The sequence below is a fragment of the Trichoplusia ni genome, chromosome 26 (genome assembly GCF_003590095.1).
Source record: "Trichoplusia ni isolate ovarian cell line Hi5 chromosome 26, tn1, whole genome shotgun sequence".
Taxonomy (NCBI): domain Eukaryota; kingdom Metazoa; phylum Arthropoda; class Insecta; order Lepidoptera; family Noctuidae; genus Trichoplusia; species Trichoplusia ni.
In genome coordinates this window covers 2,765,198-2,784,864 of record NC_039503.1, presented here as the reverse complement: position 1 = coordinate 2,784,864, position 19,667 = coordinate 2,765,198, and the positions used below count along the sequence as shown (strand labels likewise).

At 35.8% G+C, this 19,667-nt stretch overlaps 1 protein-coding gene across 1 annotated transcript in view; it reads right to left on the bottom strand.

The window, feature by feature from the left end:
* Positions 1–11,393, bottom strand: part of LOC113505537 (1-phosphatidylinositol 4,5-bisphosphate phosphodiesterase epsilon-1-like) — a 69,447-nt gene extending 58,054 nt beyond the window's left edge. Inside the window, exons 1-3 of the mRNA XM_026888304.1 lie at positions 11,135–11,393; positions 10,290–10,408; positions 2,048–2,209 (exon numbers count right to left, since the gene is read on the bottom strand). Coding sequence (XP_026744105.1) covers positions 2,048–2,209; positions 10,290–10,408; positions 11,135–11,216 — 363 coding nt within the window. The 5' untranslated portion in view covers positions 11,217–11,393. The remainder of the gene's footprint in view (positions 1–2,047; positions 2,210–10,289; positions 10,409–11,134) is intronic.
* Between the last annotated feature and the right edge of the window lie 8,274 nt (positions 11,394–19,667).

The following is a 19,667-nucleotide window of genomic DNA, read 5'->3' as shown; positions in this document are numbered from 1 at the left end:
CTGGCAACAGCTAGTTTGTAATATATTTGAAAAGCGGTAAAGAAAGACAGTAGTAAAGAATTTAAATAAATAAATGCATGTGACTTGAATGTTTGTGAAACAGCCCGCGATACAAAGACTAAGTTCCAAAAAAAATCTATCGATAAAATTCTATCACACTTTCCCATCCCTAGTACTACTAATTCGAGTCTGTAATTGTCAAATGGATCACGTTCCTTCGGACACGATAATTGGCATAGTAATTAGTACGTTTTTATAAAAGCACTGCGGTTTCTTTTATTTTAATTAGGAAGGAGCTGTCGTATTAGGTTTGACGTAAAAGCAATTTTATTGCAATTTTTAGCAATTGTAAAATTTTAGTATTTTTTTTTTGTTAGTATGGATGTATCTCGAGAATTGCTGGACTGATTGAGATGATTTTTAGCTTGAACTCTTAGGTAAAGATAAAGGTATGTTTGAATGAATGTAGAGCTAGGGCGTGACTAATTTCAATACGGTTATCAAATTTCTGTATGTATATGATAATTCTCAGAGATATGTATAATAGGGAAAATTTCGTAAACGCTTAGTATTTTTTATCCGCCATATTTGTTCCACTTCCAAACAGTCCTGTCTCTATTTTTTTCCATCTCTCTCTGTTTATTTTTTCTTTGCGAGCCATACGGTATAATAGCTATAAGAGCAACGAATTAACATTTTGACGATAACAAATTCTAATGGCAACCAAATTTGCAATATAATTTAAATAGGGATAATGACTGGGTATAAAAAGAAAAAATCTCATTAGTCCCTCAGTTAGATAATTGAAAAGTTAGAGACACGTATTTTTTTTGTTTTTCAAAAAAAAACTAGAATTGACAAAGATTAACCGCTTTAAAGTTTAGGAGAGGCGGCTTGTGACGTAACGATAGAATAAAATTTATACTCAATCGTGACGTCACGCGTAAGTTTCATTCACTATAATTTGGTCAATTTAAGTTTGCGGGACAAATTAAAAAATACGTATACATTATTATACAAAAAAATACAAGACAGACACTGAAAAAAAATTGTCATCATCCCTATTCTGCAATGGCTATTGCTGTTTACGTAATCACGCAACCATTTTGAGGGTTTTCTTTATGATTGTCGAGTACTTACAAGTGTCTTTGAGATCGTGTTTTCGGTTTTAGGTGTAAAAATACTTAACCTGCTTAGCATTTATTTAAACGGAGACCGTTTTAAATGAACTCTCGGCTTTTTTTGTTTATTTAAAACTCGGATTTGCCTGCAATAGGGTGGTTGACTAAGATCCGATTTTTCAATCGCCCGATAATTTTTATCTGACGAGTATGTTTGATGTTTTGACAGATTTTGTATAGAAAATATATGTCAAACGGCCATATTTATTCCTCAGATAAAAATTAACTGATGATTGTAAATCGGCACTTAGTCATATAATACAAATCTCAATAGCCCGCCAGACTGATTTGGACAGGGGGATCAATGAGACGGACAATTGAAAAGTCTAATCTCTTCTAATATATAAAATTCCCGTGTCACGATGTTAGTTACCGTGCTCCTCCGAAACGGCTTCACCGATTTATACCAAATTTTATATGCGTATTCAGTAGGTCTGAGAATCGGCTACTGTCTATTTTTCATATCCCTAAGTGATAAGGGTTGTCCACCCTTAATATTTTGTCTCTACTGTGATCGTCGACTGTTAGGCGGTGCGTAGTTCGCCGGGACAGCTGGTATTATGATAATTGTTAAAAATGAATACTTTCTGGATTAAATTACTACATATTTTTGACATCTCATGATATATTAACATTCAAAATGTTATCCCACGCGACAAATTAAACTTTAAGTTTTTTATCTGTTTCTTTGTCATCATTTGTTTTCCCAAAGGTTTGGATAATGTCTGGTAGATACTCCATCATATTTTATTTTAAAGTTCTCAACAAGTCCTCTGTATGTTAGACCTGTGTCCCCGTGCACGCCTTTAAAAAGGACCGGGTGTCTTCCCATGAAGTTAACCCGAGAATGAAATGAGTTAACTAACCGAATTGAATCTTCTGATTAATGCTTTAACGCTGCTTCTAGAAGGAGTGGTGGTCTGTGTCGGGGCTGTTCTTCTGATCATATGCCGCTCGCTGACTGCTCCCAGGACACCTTCTCCGCCAAGATCGAGGGTCACCTGACGCAGGTAGTCGATTGGAGGCACCTGTGGAAGATGAGAATGGTAAGTACTGTGTTTCTGAATGCGTTTACAGCTCAGATTTGGACAATATTTAGAATCAATTCGAGGTCTTTACGCGGTTTAAGCTGTGACACCAGGTTGTACATGAACTATAGAATAAAAAGCCTTAATTTATCATTGGCACTTGTTTTTGAAATTCATGTCAAAGTACAGAAACAGTCAATATATGAAACAGCTTTCACACAACGCCATCTAGTTTCAAACTAAGCAAAACTTGCATTATGAGTACTAGACAACTAATAAGTACTTAAAAAAATATAGCAAAATTACACCAAAACACAAAACAAATTATCATGTTCGTCACACAAACATTTTTCTTAAGTGGGAAGCGAACCCACGTCCTCCGGTGTAGCAGTCAAGATCAGTAACCACTAGACCAACAGACCATTCAATTATGCCCGCAGGCAAAGTCGCGTTTACTAGCTAGTGACGTATAAAACCTCTATACATCTATATCTATACTAATATATAAAGCTGAAGAGTTTGTTTGTTTGAACGCGCTAATCTCGGAACCAATAGACCATTCATCGAGGAAGGTTTTAGGCTATATACCATCACGCTGCGACTAATAGGAGCTAAGATACAATGGGAAATGTGGCAAAACAGGGAAAATTATTCATCATCGACTGCTTCCATTCAAAAAATCCTAACTTATATCTTCTAACCACGCGGACGAAGTCGCGGGCAACAGCTAGTTTATTAATATAACGGTAGGTAAGGGGAATATTTGATTTGATATAAAGGCAAACCGATTGAAGTGCCCGTAAATCGAATAATACGACCTCCTTCGTACGGGGGGAGAGTTATCCGTTTATAAGACTTTATGAATCTATTGCGTTTCCCTATAAGGGAGAAATATGGAGTCGTTAGTATATTTATAAATGGTTATATGGTAAACGTGGTGAGGGGAAAACTTGTCATATTAAAAATAGATCTTTTGAGTGAGGAGATAAAACTTCTTGAAGAACAAGACAATAGAGATGATGATTTTTTTTTGCAGTGTCCGTCTTGTAGTTTTTTGTATAATAATGGATACGTATTTTTTAATTTATCCCGCAAACATAAATTGACCAAATTATAGTGAATGAAACTTACACGTTACGTCACGATTGAGTATAAATTTTACTCTATGGTTACGTCACAAGCCCCCTCTCCTAAACTTGAAAACAGTTAATCTTTGTCAATTCTAGTTTTTCTGAAAAAGGAAAAAATACGTGTCTCATACTTTTCATTTATCTAACTGAGGGACTGATGAGATTTTTTCTTTTTATACCCAGTCATCATTCCTATTGTCCGTGTCTTCTTAGCCTTTCCCCAACTATGTTGGGGTCGGCTTCCAGTCTAACTGGATTCAGCTAAGTAAGTACCAGTGTTTCAGTCTTGTGGTTAGTGGCCTTGTTATACTAAAGGTTGAGGGTTTGATTCCTACCCAAGGAAAATGATTTTGTGATGATCACGATCATTTGTTCTGTGTCTGGGTGTAATTTATCTACATCATCATTTATTAATCTTAAAAATATAAAAGTATGTTTATCAGTTGTCTAGTAATCATGATACAAGCTTTGATTTCAAAGTTGTGGAATATTATATCATACTAGCTGTTGCCCGCGACTTCATCCGCGTAGTTAGAAGATATAAGTTATGATTTATATCTAACCTGTTTTTTCCACATTTTCCATTGTATCTTCGCTACTATTAGGCGCAGCGTGATGGTTTATAGCCTAAAACCTTCCTCGATTAAGGATCTATTGAAAAAAAAATTCTCAGGAACTACTGGTCCAAATTGAAAAAATATTTTTCTGTTGAATAGACCATTCTTCTTTTTAGGCTATAAACCATCACGCTGCGACTAATAGGAAAATGTGAAAAAAACAGGGCAGGTATAAATTATAACATATATCTTCTACCCACGGGGACGAAGTCGCGGACAACAGCTAGTATTAGTATAGAAGTATAGATTAAATTTTACATACACAGATCCTCAAAAAAAAAAGATTTTGATTTTGTTATCGCTTTGTTCTATAACTTGTTTGGTTAGATAATATATATACCACACGGCTACATGAAACTTATATAAGGGTCCCGTTGAAAACGCCCCGGGTAATAATTTAGGATAGCAAGGGTCGTTGAACCAGCGCCAGGGTTCATTCTAGGTACAATTCTAGGTTGGATTTATCTCAAATATCTTGGAAGCATTTTTCTTATACCAATATTAGGTCTAGATTTTTTGGTGAGTTGTCTTTACTTAGATATGTCAACGTTATTCTTTTGTTTTAGGTGCGTGGTGTAGATTAAAGGAGGGTTATGCGTTTGACAAAATTTGTATAGTTATATTATATTTAAGTGAATCTTTTAATGCAACTTTCTACAAGTTTACCTTAAACGTATAAAGCTAAGTACTAGTTTTTACAAGATGCCTCCCTGGGCAACACGATACCCCATAGTCAGATTGGTTGTCAGACTTTTTAGCTTCTAACTACCCGTAACGACTCTCAAAGCTGTAGGAATAACAGCTGGAGCCACAATTTAACGTGCCTTCCGAAACACGGAGGAACTCGTTATGACATTAATGGTCACCCATCCACGGACCGAACGTATTAAGCGTGGCTTACTCAGTGATCGATCAATTTGTGCAGTTATTTTATAGCCACGAGTAACTTTTTAGCGATCGCCTATCCGAGCATATTTTAATAGCGACCAGTGACGTCACACAACGGACGTTCGGACAATATCATTTACAACCGATATATACACAATGACATCGTTTGTCTGACCTGACAGCGTAAAAATATCAGTTTTAAAACGGTCAGCGTTACTAAATGTCACAGTGTAGAAAAATACGTGGTGTATTTTTAAAATGTTGTGTTTTACCACTGGGAATTTGTGTCGAGATTTATTTATATGTAGGATAAACTGTACAATATTAAAATATGTAAACTCTGCTGGTTTAATAAAGTGAACGAGCATTTATCACCACGCTTTTGAGCCCCATGTTGGGCGCCATTACCGAGGCTGTCAATGACACCAGCCTGTAACTGTCCCACTGCAGGCCTCTCATACAGAGAACGAGCATTGATCACCACGTTTGTGAACCCCATGTTGGGCGCCATTACCGAAGCGGTTAATAACACCAGCCTATATAACTGTCCCACTGCTGGCCTCTCATATAGAAAAACTCAAATAAATGGCTTCTTTACTCAAAATTAACCTGTATAAAACAGCTTCTATATTAATTAATTAAATCCAAAATTCAAATTGAATTGCGGAATTAATTTAATATTCTGAAATTCTGGAATGTTGGTTCTGTTCCATAATCATAATATTATGTTCCCCATTGATACGGGGACGAAATAATATTGTTTTGGGTAATAACCACAGAATGGTATATAAACATATGTTTATTTACATAATGAATACAAGAAAATTTCCACATATAATATAACAAAACATTAAAATCGCAAACGGTTCGACCAAGGAGGTCACACTTAAGCTATGACTTCATGATTTAAGCTATGCTTGTCACGGTCGGTCTTTGGATAGATGACCTTCACCCTCGTAGCCAAGTGGTTGTGGTCATCACACCAAAATCCAATTTGCGCGAGCTGTCGAGGGTTCGATCCCCGCATAGGGTAAGCGTTTGTGTGATCCACGAATGCTTGTCCTGAGCCTGGGCGTCTTTGTACATGTGACTAGAATATTTGTATAACCCCCGACGGTAAAAACTTTCCACCCCTACAACTTTTAAATGGCTCGACTGATTTTTGTCGAACATGTCTAAAGACATTTGCACATAATTCACCTTTATACTAAAAACAAACTAAATTAGAAACACTCAATCCGTTTGGGAGCTCAGTCGTCCCTCTTTCACACCAAAAATATCATCATTGGCCTAGCCTTTTCCCAACTATGTTGAGGTCGGCTACCAGTCTAACCGGTTTCAGCTAAGTACTAGTGTTTTACAAGGAGCGACTGCCTATCTGACCTCCTCAACCCAGTTACCTGGGCAACACGACACCCCTTAGTTAGACTGGTTGACAAACTTTTCAAGCTTCTGACTAACTGTAACGACTGTCAAAGATGTAGGAATAACAGCCGGGACCCACAATTTAACGTGCCTTCCGAAACACGGAGGAACTCGTTATGACAAAGATGGTCACCCATCTACAGACCAACCGCGTCAAGCATGCTTAACCTGTGATCGTTTCACTTATGCGGTTATAACTTAGCCACGAGCTCCTCGAGAGACTTAAGATATTTTTTTTTCATACCAAAAATATCTTAAGTCTTAGTACAAGTACGATAGTTTCAATTTCAACAGTCTGTTTCTAGAAGTATTGATTTTCCTCACGCATGTTAATTATCAAAGTAGTTCATTGTTTGTAGTTCCAAATATGTAGACAATTGAAATACAATGGCTTTATGGTAATTATTTATTTGATTCTAAGAATGGGTTGACATATGTATGTTTAATTCACACTAATATAAAAAGCTGAAGAGTTTGTTTGTTTGATTCAGCTAATCTCAGGAAGTACTACTACTGGTTCAAATTGTAATTTCAATTGAAAAAAATCTTTCTGTTTTGAATAGAACATTCATCGAGGAAGGTTTTAGGCTATATACCATCACGCTGCGACTAATAGGAGCGAAGATACAATGGAAAATGTGGAAAAAACAGGGCAGATATGGATCATAACTTATATAATCTTAATATATCTTCTAACCACGCGGAAGATGTCGCGGGCAACAGCTAGTTTTTAATACTAGCTAAATAAACGTCTATGTTCACGAGAGTCGGGATAAAAACTATCCTATGTGTTAATCGTAGTTATAAACCACCTGTGTACCAAGTTTCGTCTAAATCCGTTCAGTGGTTTTTGCGTGAAAGAGGAACAAACATCCATAAATACAAATTTTCGCGTTCATAATATTTAAGAAATTCAATATCCCTTCTTCTTTGAATTCGGACAAAATGATTTTCATTTTGGAAACATAACCAAAATATCTTCAGCCCAATTTAAAATTTCACGTACTTATAAATATTGAAATATTTTCTCGTTAATAAAATATCATAACGAAGCTTAATATTTAATTATTTGAATAATTAATTGCTTTTACCGCGACTCGGAGTGTTTTCAAACCGATCGAGCGATCCGTGACAGATCGGTAGGCTTTTTGAAGCAGCCATGTTGTTTTTTGGCAATGATAAATAAAGCTGTCTTTTTTGTATTTGTTCACTTAATTGAGCGATGTTTTTCTACTTAATATAGTAATAGCTACTAGCTTTTAATATTAGCTAATGTCGTGGCTATCTATGGTAAAAGAATTTCCAAAATCGGTTCAGTTGTTCCTGAGATTTTCTGCCATAACCTCACATACTTACAAACTTTACGAGAAAGAAGAGAAAGAGAGAGAATTCTATTCTAAAATGGACATACTAATCAACATGCAGTGTCGTTCATCATTCCTGATTTCACAATTATACTTTCTCCGATCCTAATTTTCGACCAAAAATCTCACATTCCATTCTAAAACAACAAACCACGATTCGAAACCGCTTTTCTACTTTACGAAACGAAAATAAGTATTCGTGAATACTTTTCTAAAAACATTAACTGTTGAGTGCCTTTCGATGTCAAAACTTGAAGATTAACATTTCAGACGAATTCCAGACCTGCGGAGTTTTGAATATGGATGAATTGGGGAGATTCGATTGTAATTTGCCCAACTTATTAAGTTACATTTCTCTGAGCGTTAAAATTGACAAATCGATCAATAGGGATGATGACAATTTTTTTTGCAGTGTCCGTCTTGTAGTTTTTTGTATAATAATGGATACGTATTTTTTAATTTGTCCCGCAAACATAAATTGACCAAATTACAGTGAATGAAACTTACGCGTGACGTCACGATTGAGTATAAATTTTACTCTGTCGTTACGTCACAAGCCATTTTAATACTAAACTTTAAAGTTAATATTTGTCAATTCTAGTTTTTTCTGAAAAAGGAAAAAATACCTGTCTCATACTTTTCAATTATCTAACTGAGGGACTAATGAGATTTTTTCTTTTTATACCCAGTCATCATCCCTATTGTTGATCGTACTTCACGGGGAAAAATCATAGAAAGAGGCTCGTTTTTTTTAGTTGAAAGTTGTGTTTTATTGAAGTACAAAGTTCACATACACCATGGCTCAATCAACTAAAAATGATGTAGTTTAGGTTCGATCCCGGCTTAGAATTTATTGTTGTGTAGTGGCTTTGGTCTTGGTCTTTTGTCTTTGGATACGTTTAAAATAACTCAGGATATAGTGATTACCTTCACTACAAGAGGTATTCATTTATATGTTAACTTTCCTGGGAATGATTCATTGTTAAATGATACAACGGTTCAGTCACGCGAATTTATTAAGAGATATTAAGGACTGCACCAAAACTAGTCGAGAAATTGAGATAAATACGCATAAATAAACCTTAACTTCATTTAATGAGGACATCTTAACTAAATCCCGAATTGAACGGTTCAAGAAACAACAAGCATTAAACCAGCTCATTTAAATTCAACCGTTAGAAAAACGAATGAGTATCATATACATTTCTCGAAATATTTATTTCTCAACAATTCAGTTTTTATTGGAAATAGGGCATAAAGAGATATCTGGGCTCCACGCATGAGCGGGCAATAGCTTTATCCATCTGAAGTATTGTATTTCTATTCCAGTATTCGTTTAGACATCCAAGAATATTTCAATAAAGTTTTTAATATATAGACAATAATAAAATAATATTCCACAACTTTCATACAACGCCATCTAGTCTCAAACTAAGCAGAGCTTGTATTATGAGTACTAGACAACTGATAAACATACTTATATATTACTAAATACATACATAATATAAATAAATATTACACCCATCACAGAAAAAATGATCGTGCTCATCACACAAACATTTATCCTGGGTGGGAATCGAACCCACGACCACGGTGTAGCAGTCAGGGTCACTAACCACTAGACCAAAAGGCCAATACAACTTATGTTTACGTGGGGCGCTATATTTGGTGAATTTAACTTATCTTTCCACATGACGCTATGTGTGGGCAATCCTTGTAAATATACAATTATTTTTACAGATTTTCGGATGATTTGAATAAGGGATTTGAAAAATTAATACCAATTTTAAACTGAGTCTGTTTTTCTACCGAATCTGTGCATAATAGAAGCTTGAAAGTCTAACAACCAGTCTAACCAAGAGGTATCGTGTTGCACAGGTAACTTGCTTGAGGAGGTCAGATAGGCAGTCGCTCCTTGTAAAACATTGGTACATACCATCCGGTTAGACTGGAAGCCGACCCCAACATAATTGGGAAAAGGCTAGGATCATGATGATAGACACAACTGTTTATGTTTTCATTTTAAGGTGCTCTATTTATAATGCCCAACCGGACGCTTTAGTCGCGGGCTTAAGCTAGTAAGTATAAATAAATAAATACCGGGCTAACAAGCCGGGTAAATGGATACATGAATCCTAATGTGTAATGAAATATTTTGGACATGCCATGAACATTCGTCAACCGCCCATTGTGGTACATGTGACTATTTATCTTTGTAAAATCATTCACACATATAGTTTATACTAAGAATATTTTACTATTTACTATTCCTCAACAATATTCAAGACTAGCTTTTGCTATCGGTTTCGCCTGTTTGTAATCTAATATGATTCCACGAGGATATATATTCGTAATAAATCCTTCGTGTGAATCCAGTTTATAAACTATCTCTGAATCAAATTCCGTCAAAATTCGTCCAGTGATTTTTGTTGGAAACAGTAACAACATTCTCGTTTATAATGTTAGTACCATTGGCTACCCAACCAAATAGCATCTTTTGAACGTCACAAAAATATACATACACATTGTCCCCAATCATCATAATATCCACTTCTTTCAATGCAAGCTCAAGATTAAAACTCCAATTGTATCTTTTACTAGTCAAGCGATCCTAAATACGCGAGAGAAAACTGTTCTTCAATGGTTTCCAACATACCTGGTAGAAGAGCTGGTACTCCGTGTCTGTGAGCCTCAGAGCCACCTCCTCAGGAAACCGGAGGATGTTCTTCAGTGACGCCAACTCCTCGTCATTCGTCTCTTCTGGTGCTGAACAGCCTGATGAGAAGGTGTAGTCAGTATGTGAAGATAGAAGGTCAATAAGGTCGAAAATAAAAATACAGATAAATAATAATGATACTATCCCAAAACTTTCAAACAACGCCATCTAGTCTCAAACAAAGCAAAGCTTGTATTATGAGTACAAGACAACTGATAAACATACTTATATATTTCTAAATACATACATGTTATCGATAAATTACACCCAGACACAGAACAAACGATCATGCTCATCACTCAAACATTTGTCCTGGGTGGGAATCGAACCCACTACCTCCGGTATAGCAGTCAGGGTCACTAGCCACTAGACCAACAGGCCAGGCAAATGAGAAAGAGAAATGAAATGAAACTGCCTTTTAAGTATATACTATATTGTCATAGTAGGTAATTTTTGAGCCGTTTGGGGTCTAAACGTTCGTTACATGGGGACCAGGCGCACGAGTCCTTTATAAAGGAGTCGCAAAGCGTTTGGTCGACTCTACCCATGATCAGAAGGCTGGTCTATATTTTGCCCAAAGAATTAGCATTGCCATACAACGTGGCAATGCAGCCAGCCTTCTGGGCACGTTTCCCGACTTTGGCAGGGATGAAGATGTCTTTTTTGACGCTTTGTAAATAATGTATATTTTTTATTTTATATTGATGTAGTTTTAAAAATGTAAATATAAGTTTAGTTTAATTTATTGTAAAAATAGTTAATTTATATCAGAAGTACCAACTAACCTTCATCATCAAAACCCTGGGCAGTTGTTGAGCCACTAGGCCTAGGTTTGGACCCGTCTCGCATTTCACTCGAACCGATCATATAAAATAATTATATACACCACGGAACAACACTTCACATTGAAATAACTTGTAATGTTTTATCAAAATGTCAGGGGCTTTCATGATGGGTGTAACAGCGCCATCTCTTGGTACGATTGCGGCAACTCTCGGTAAACTGCCATTTTTTTGAGTTGGTCTAGTCTGTAACAAAAGAAAATCGGTTTTAGTGTAAGATTAAAAAGAGAATCAATATTCGAAAGAAATCTTGATAATTTAATCCAGTGAGTGCAATTAATTTTTTTGAATAATTTAAATTGTGGGTCGTGGCTGTTGTTCATATAGAAAATCTGACAACCAGGTGTATTGTGTTGCCCAGGAAACTGGGTTGAGGAAGTCAGACAAGAAAACACAGGTATTAGCTGCATCCGGCTAGACTGCAGACTGGCCCCAACATAGTTGGGAAATGGCTAAGATGATGATGATTTTTTGCTTTATTGTACTTTAGTTAATTTTTACCATCAGTTCCAAAAAACACTGCTAAATGTTAAGTGCAAATCATCATCAGAATCACACTAATTAGTTGGAGAAATTTGTTCATCAAACCACGGGCTGAAGCAGTATTTTAAACAAGCACTTTCGTCTTCAAAATTAATTAAATTAAATTGCCCTTCGTTAGTCTCGAGACCGAGTTAAACCGATTTCACAAAATTTGGTTTATAAACAGTCTTCGCAGTATTATTATTATTTGATAGCCATAAACGAACAACTGTCTTGACGGCCTCACAGTTCCATATCATCATCATCCTAGCCTTTTCCCAACTATGTTGGGGTCGGCTTCCAGTCCAACCGGTTTCAGCAAAGTACCAGTGTTTAACAAGGAGCGACTGCCTATCTGACCTCCTCAACCCAGTTACCTGGGCAACACGAACCCCGTAGTTTTTTTTTTGCAGAACAAATTGAATAATAATAATAAAGAATTGAAATGAAACTACTGTTACGGATTTTATCGTGGTTTAATTTTAGATTTTAGTTCCCGACGTTTCGACACCTTTGCAGGTATCATGGTCAATTAAACCGCGATAAAATTATTTATTTCAATGTCTAACATTCATGTTAACCTAAGAAACCACTAAATAATAAAGAATAATAAAGTTAGACAGGTTGTTAGACTTTCAAGCTTCTGACTACCTGTAACGACTGTCAAAGATGTCTGAACCACAGTCTCACAGCTCTAAGGTTCGCTGCTTATAAAACGTTATCAAAAAATTATCTAAACCCTATCTTCTCTTAAAATACTGCGTGAGTAAAACGTCACCCCAAATAAAAAAACATTCTATGACTCAAACAAACATGTACACATAAATTTAAACTTGGCAACACCATTTCCGACTTTACGTTACCGACTAATCATTCAAATGACACGTCATTAGAAACTCCGAAGAGTTTTCAAACTTTGACACCTTTCATCAAACTCATGAAGAATAATAATGAGGCTGAAGACAGCCTTAGTAATATCATTGCAGTTAAAATGAAATAGAATGTATTAAATGATGTAACGGTTTACTCACGCGACCCAACTGGAGTCCTTAATCATGAGCAGACGCGGCGGGATCGCGAGTCGAACTCCTCGATAAGGACTCCGGTTGGGTCCGAAACTAGTCGGGCTACCCCGATAAATACGCGTGAGTAAACCGTTACATCATTTAATAATGAAACAGTCTCACGATAGTTATTATAAAAATATTACAAAGAAATAGAATGTAATAATTTATTCTGCAAACGTCGTCTGCAGACGATGTGGTAGCAAAGAGTGTTTCTTGTGAGATGATGTCAGATAGAAATGTATGAAAGAAGAAAACATGTCGCGCCCTTGTGACGTCACTTACCAGTACGCTTTTTACATGTGATGTTACTAGCCCCCACTACCATACATTTCGTACACACATTCCATACACACTACATACATTTAGGGCCGATTTTTAAATCGCCAGATAACTTTTATTCGATGAATATATTTGACGTTTTGACAGCTTTTGTATAGAAAATATGTCAAACGGCCATATTTATTCCTTTGATAAAAGTTATCTGACGATTGAAAAATCGGGCCTAAGTGATTTTAATCTTCCTCTTACGAGTATGATGTGATAAAATTAAAAATACTTATTCAACATTTTTGGGGAACTTGCAAACAGACAACTTAGATTTTTTAAGTCAAATACCTTATTGTCAAAACCCCTCTTTTCAAGTAGGTTAAGAATACGAAAGCACAGTCAACAAAATAAATTAGTTTTATTTACTCCAACCCTTTTACCGTTAAGATTATTTGCGAACGACAATTTATAATGTAAATTCCAGCTTAAAATTTAATTAAAAACTGTTTTAAGCAAATTGGACTCTTAAAGGCACATTCAAGAATATTTTAAATGGCCAAGTATTCGGTTAAAAGATTAAATAACTTTTTTGTTGGAAATTGAATGAAGAAAATTAATTGGGAAAAGATTTTAAATGTTACTGGTTTGTACCAATTTAAACTATTGTGCCATGTGTCGTTTGTTCAATAGACGCGTGTAGGACAAGCGTTTGTGTGATCCACGAAAGCTTGTCCTGAGTCTGGGTGTCTTTGTGCATGTGACTTGAATGTTTGTGAAAACCTCCGTGGTACAAGGAATAAATTCTTTGCTCGAATAAAGGACCAAGCCAATAGATTTCCTATTATTATGCCTTAAAAAAACAGCTTTCCAATACGCCCATACAAATTGATCATAATGAAGAAATTGAAATACTTGGTCTTAGACACCGGTAGCCAATTATGTAAAGCGACTGGCACGTATAGCCAGGTCGCTAGTTTGAGTCCGGTTTGAGGTTTGACTTTTCAATGTAATTTTGTATTATATACCAAATGGTTTTTATCCCGTAACTATGTAAGATTGACTACAAGCTACAACTCTCCTGGCAGAAGTCGGGATGGCTCGACTAGCCTCATCATCATCCCAGCCTTTTTCCAACTATGTTGGAGTCGACTTCCAGTCTAACCGGATTCAGCTGAGTACCAGTGTTTTACAAGGATCGACTGCCTATCAGACCTCCTCAACCGGAACCCAAAATTAATCTACGTACAATTGGGCAGCATTCGGAAAAGGCAGAATACATGGACCAAGTACCCCGTATACCCATATCAAATAATTTGGCAGTCGCTTATACATCTACCGCAAAAATAAGAAAATATTAGCACAAAATATAACGTCATATGGTTAACTAGCTGTTGCCCGCGACTTCGTCCCCGTGGGTAGAAGATATAAGTTATGATTTATACCTGCCCTATTTTTTTTCACATTTTCCATTGTATCTTCGGTCCTATTAGTCGCAGCGTGATGGATTATAGCATAAAGCCTTCCTCGATGAATGGTCTATTCAACACAAAAATATTTTTTCAATTTGGACCAGTAGCTGGGATTCCTTGGATTAGCGCGTTCAAACAAACAAACAAACTCTTCAGTTTTATACATTAGTATAGAGTATAGATTAGTATAGATATAGATAGGAAGCGAACAGGCAAAACCTCTCAAACGAACCACGTTCAATACATCAAATAATGTCTATGTTAACGAAACTTAATCAAAGAAAACTAATTGATCTTACTTCGCGATAATTTCTTAAGGTGTCGGCTAACTTCAAATATAACTAACTGGATTAGTAATTAGTTAGTTCTTTAGTAACTAAATACTTAAGTTAAGTTTGATAAATAAAGCCTGTTGGTCTAGTGGTTAGTGGCACTGACTGCGATACTAGAGGTCGTGGTTTCGATTCCCATCCAGGACAAATGTTCGTCTGATGAGCACGATCATTTGTTCTGTGTCTGGGTGTAAGTTATATAAATTATATATTTATTTAGATATATATAAGTATGTTTATCAGTTGTCTAGTACTCATAATACAAGCTTTGCTTAGTTTGAGACTAGATGGCGCTATTATTATAATTAAAAAAGTTGTGCAATTTTATTATAAATAGCGACTTGTTTAACCCTGGCGCTGAAATTGGTGTAAAGATGAAGATACAATGGCCTTACTGTAAAGACAAAAGGAACATTTTGTGACCTGTTCTCATACTCGAATTTTGGCTATAAAGGCAAAAAAATACATAAAGTCTGAATTATGTAGCCCTCATACTAACGAGATACTAACAAGGATGTTATACATCCTTGTAACAAACGGGCAGACGGTGGAGAATTAGCAAAAAGGTTCCAGTTTTTACACTTTAGATACACATAAAATGCTTTATAAACCAACACAACGAATTAAACAAATCAGTTATTATACAATTCTTCACCAAACATTGAAAATGACACATTTTTATATTTTCTGCATTGGAATCAAACCTGCACCTGAAGCATACACATCCATACATACAACCACAAGACTACCACTAATAGAAACTCGAAGTTTGCGAGTAATGTAACCTAACAGATGGTGGAAACTTTAGCTGAACATCTGCTAATACCGTAGCCACCTCACCTTGAAGATATATGACGGTAGCTGTTTCTTTGAGAAAAGGGCACCGTTTTCTTTTGCTTGTAAATAACCAGGCTTTGTTATTTTTAGGGTACCGTACGTTGAGAATAAAAACGGGAAGGTATTACTAAGGCACTACTGTTTGGGTGTTACCAGGGTGTATCTCATGAACCGTTGTAGATTGTCAGTTGAAATTTTGGCATATGATGTAGTTATCCTGCAGGTATAAAAAAAGTTAAAAAAACTAAACTCCAACATTGTCAAATGTCTCTATTAAAATTGTACCAAAATCGGTCCAGTCGTTTTTATAGTTGTAAATTGCATTGTCATCGGGTATGAAGCTACCCTGAAAATTTCAGCCTGCTAGCTTATCGGGAAGTGCCTCAAAATTGGGTTGTAAAAATCCAACCGGAACGACAAACAAACAGACAAGAAAGTGAGTGTATAAGACACGTGGGAAAATTAAACTTTGATTTTAAGCAACGGATAGTACCTACATGAATAAAATTTGATCTATGACCAGTTACTTTATTTTGCTAATCTAGTCACCAGTCGAGCAAAAAAGCGTCACAGCCGTACCATCCTTTTCTCGAAGCAATTCAGAACATTTTCGACCCCCTGTAACTAGAAGACTGAAATTTTCAGTAATTTCCTTTTTTCTTTTAGCATTTTTGTACGGAACACTTAGTTCCACGAGTCAGACTCGTTGTTAACCTGTTTTTTCAGACGTTTCGTACTTTGCGAGGGTTCCCACGATAAATTGAGAGTTTCGTTTTCTTAGAATATATTTTTTTCCAAGTATTACGAATAAGGAGGTTTAACCGATTTTGAAATAGAAGAGTATTTTATTTAGATCTGTATTTTGGTTTCACGTAGCTATTAAAACAGGTTTTTTTTTGGTTTGTAATAGAATTGAATAGTTTTTTGTTGACGCCACACTATTACTGGAACAACTAGATATTTTAAATTTTTCATATTAAAATATGGCCTATAATGGCTTTCATTAAAATGGTCTTAGCAACCGTTGCTTAACTTCGATATTTGCTTTTATAAGCAACAAAAATAAAATGAACATGCGGGAAAATGTCGATTACCTAGCTATAAAGGTTCATGAGATATAGACTGACGGACAAACGCCGGAGCACCAGATTTTTACGCTTCAAATATAGGACCACAAAAAAAAAATTAAACTAATAATTAAACGTCACTTAGCCAAATATTGTTCTTGCCAACGGCTTTCTTACTTTTGATACCTAGTCAACAATTCTATAATTTCTAGACACACTTCCAGACACTTTTGCATCAAACAGTATTGTCTATACGAAACGTATTTCGTAAACTCTCGCAGGTATTTATCTTCATCATGCTATCTCTTTCCCTCATTGATTAAAAAGTCAAAGAACTTAAACAGTCGTCTACATGTACAATATACCACACAGCTTTGGTTACACGTTTAAACTAATAATAGCTCTTATTACTAAGGGAATAGAGTTGTGTTTTGTGTGACCGCTGTGTTATAAATGAGTCGTCGAGTCTACAAGTCGTAAACGTATAGAAGGGGGTTGTATAAGTTGCAGTAATAAAATAAATGTAGTTTTCTTTAGTTCTAAGGGTCTTTGGTTTGTTTAAGACTAGTTGATTCACGCGGTTGCACCTGGTTTTGCTAGCTTTTGTTTTCAAACCACTTTAAAATGGACGAGTTTCCCAAATTGTCCGTGTCGGGACCGTCTGTCTGGCTGTACCTCATAAACAGTAAAAGCTAGACAATTTTAAATATTCACAGATGATGATGATGGCACGGATAGCCGAGGGGTTGTGGTCACCACACCAAACCCACTATGCGCGACGTATCGCGGGTTCGATCCCCGCTTAGGACAAGCATATTTTTAAATATTCACAGATGATGATGATGGCACGGATAGCCGAGGGGTTTGTGGTCACCACACCAAACTCACTTTGCGCGACGTGTCGCGGGTCCGATCCCCGCGTAGGACAAGCATTAGTGTGATCCACGAATGTTCAGAGTCTGGGTTTCTTGGTGCATGTGAAATGTATGTTTGTAAAAACAAAAATTTGAAAATGAAATGAAAACAATTTTGACTCAGAAACTATACGTTCCAGTCAAATTAAATTATATCTTTGAAAATAAGAGCTTTAAAATTATTTTTTGATATGACACACAAACATTTGTTTTTATATATTTGTATAATTTATTAATATTGATATGCGGTTTGTTAATATGCGTGTATATATAAATTATACGATTAAAAAGACTGTCCGTTTGTATGCCAAAGTTAATCTTATTAAAATATCGGAGAGCCAGCATATTGTGTTGTAAACAGGGTGTTCTGTTTTTGCTGATATTAAAAAAAGATGATTTTATGAATTTATTTTTTTATGGTTTTTATTTTACACAAATTATTCGACATACTTCTTGTGATGGGCAAAATTCAGCATAGTGTAAATTATTCCTCATGGGATTAAGGTTAAACAAAGAATTACTTTTTAGCCACGTGATTTAACTAAAAATGTATTTAAAATACACATTTGAAATATCACGGCTGAAGTATTTCATTTTTGTAACGTAGCCTACAGCTGAATTCATACCTCAAATATTGGATGGTTAAAGCAATAAACTGGACACATTGGGAAAATGCCCAGCAGTGGGACAGAATAAGCTGAAAAAAATGGGCAAAGAACTTTTCGACTTAAAAAAAACTATCATAACACTTCAGAATTCCACATCAGTCATTAAAGTACCACTGAAAGTTAGAAAATATTCAAAACTGTAACCGCCTTTATATTTCAACAACACCCTGTATACACATGTAATTACACACATACACGTCGGCACGTGCCGTATTCGCACACCGCATTAACATTCAGCCAGCGAGCGCTGAAAAATTATCATAGAAGCTTAATATGGCCGACAGATGGCGTTGTAGCCTGAGTATTTAAAATGAGTTACGGAGAAAAGGGTTATGCCTATTGGATGATACGGAAAACAACGATGAAGGTCGAGTCTGACTAGCGACACTTAATTTTGCGTATAAGTAGGATAAATAACGGTTTTGGTTATAGATTTAAAAAATAATGTAAAAGCCCATGTTTTAAATGTCACTCAATTATTTTTTTTTCAAAATCGGTCCTATCGTTTTATAGTTGTAGATTGCATTGTCATGGGATTTGAAGCTATCTTAAAAATGTCACCCTGCTAGCTTATCGGGAAGTGCCTCAAAATTGAGTTACAAAAATCCAACCGGAACGACAAACAAACAAACAAGATCTGTGAGTGTAAAAAACGTGTTAAAATGTCACACGTCAAATTTATGACCATAATAATCATTGTTCAACTTTGATTTCATTTTCTGTTGTATCAGTGAAAATTTAAACTGTCTTTTGATAGTAACTATCGTGAGAATGATTAATTATTAAATTATGCAACGTAATCACGCCTATTTATCGGGATTGCCCGACTAGTTTCGGATACACCCGGAGTCCTTAATCATGAGCTGACGCGGCGGGCGAGCGAGTCGAAACTAAAGTACTACCAGTGAAACACTGGTACTTAGCTGAATCCGGTTAGACTGGAAGCCGACCCCAACATAGTTGGGAAAAGGCTAGGCCAATGATGATGTCTCTTCAAGATGCTTTCCTTCACAGTGGTTCATGTCTTCAAGAATAAAAAAACTACATATTATTTTAAAAATGTCCCGTTCATACTAACATCACACATGCTATCCATCAACTCCTTTGAAAGGAAATGAAGTCAACATCGTTTGTTCTCACAATTTGCTTTGAGAACATTCTGTGAAATCTAAAAGGGTAGAATTTTCCTCGGGATTTTTTGATCCTATTTTTCTGCCATTATCGTAACTGGTAACGGTTTTTTAATTATAATTTTTATGTTGATTTGAATGCTTCTAAACGATTTGAGAAATCTGGTGAGGTGATAGTATTCTGTTCCTTAAGATGTATTTAA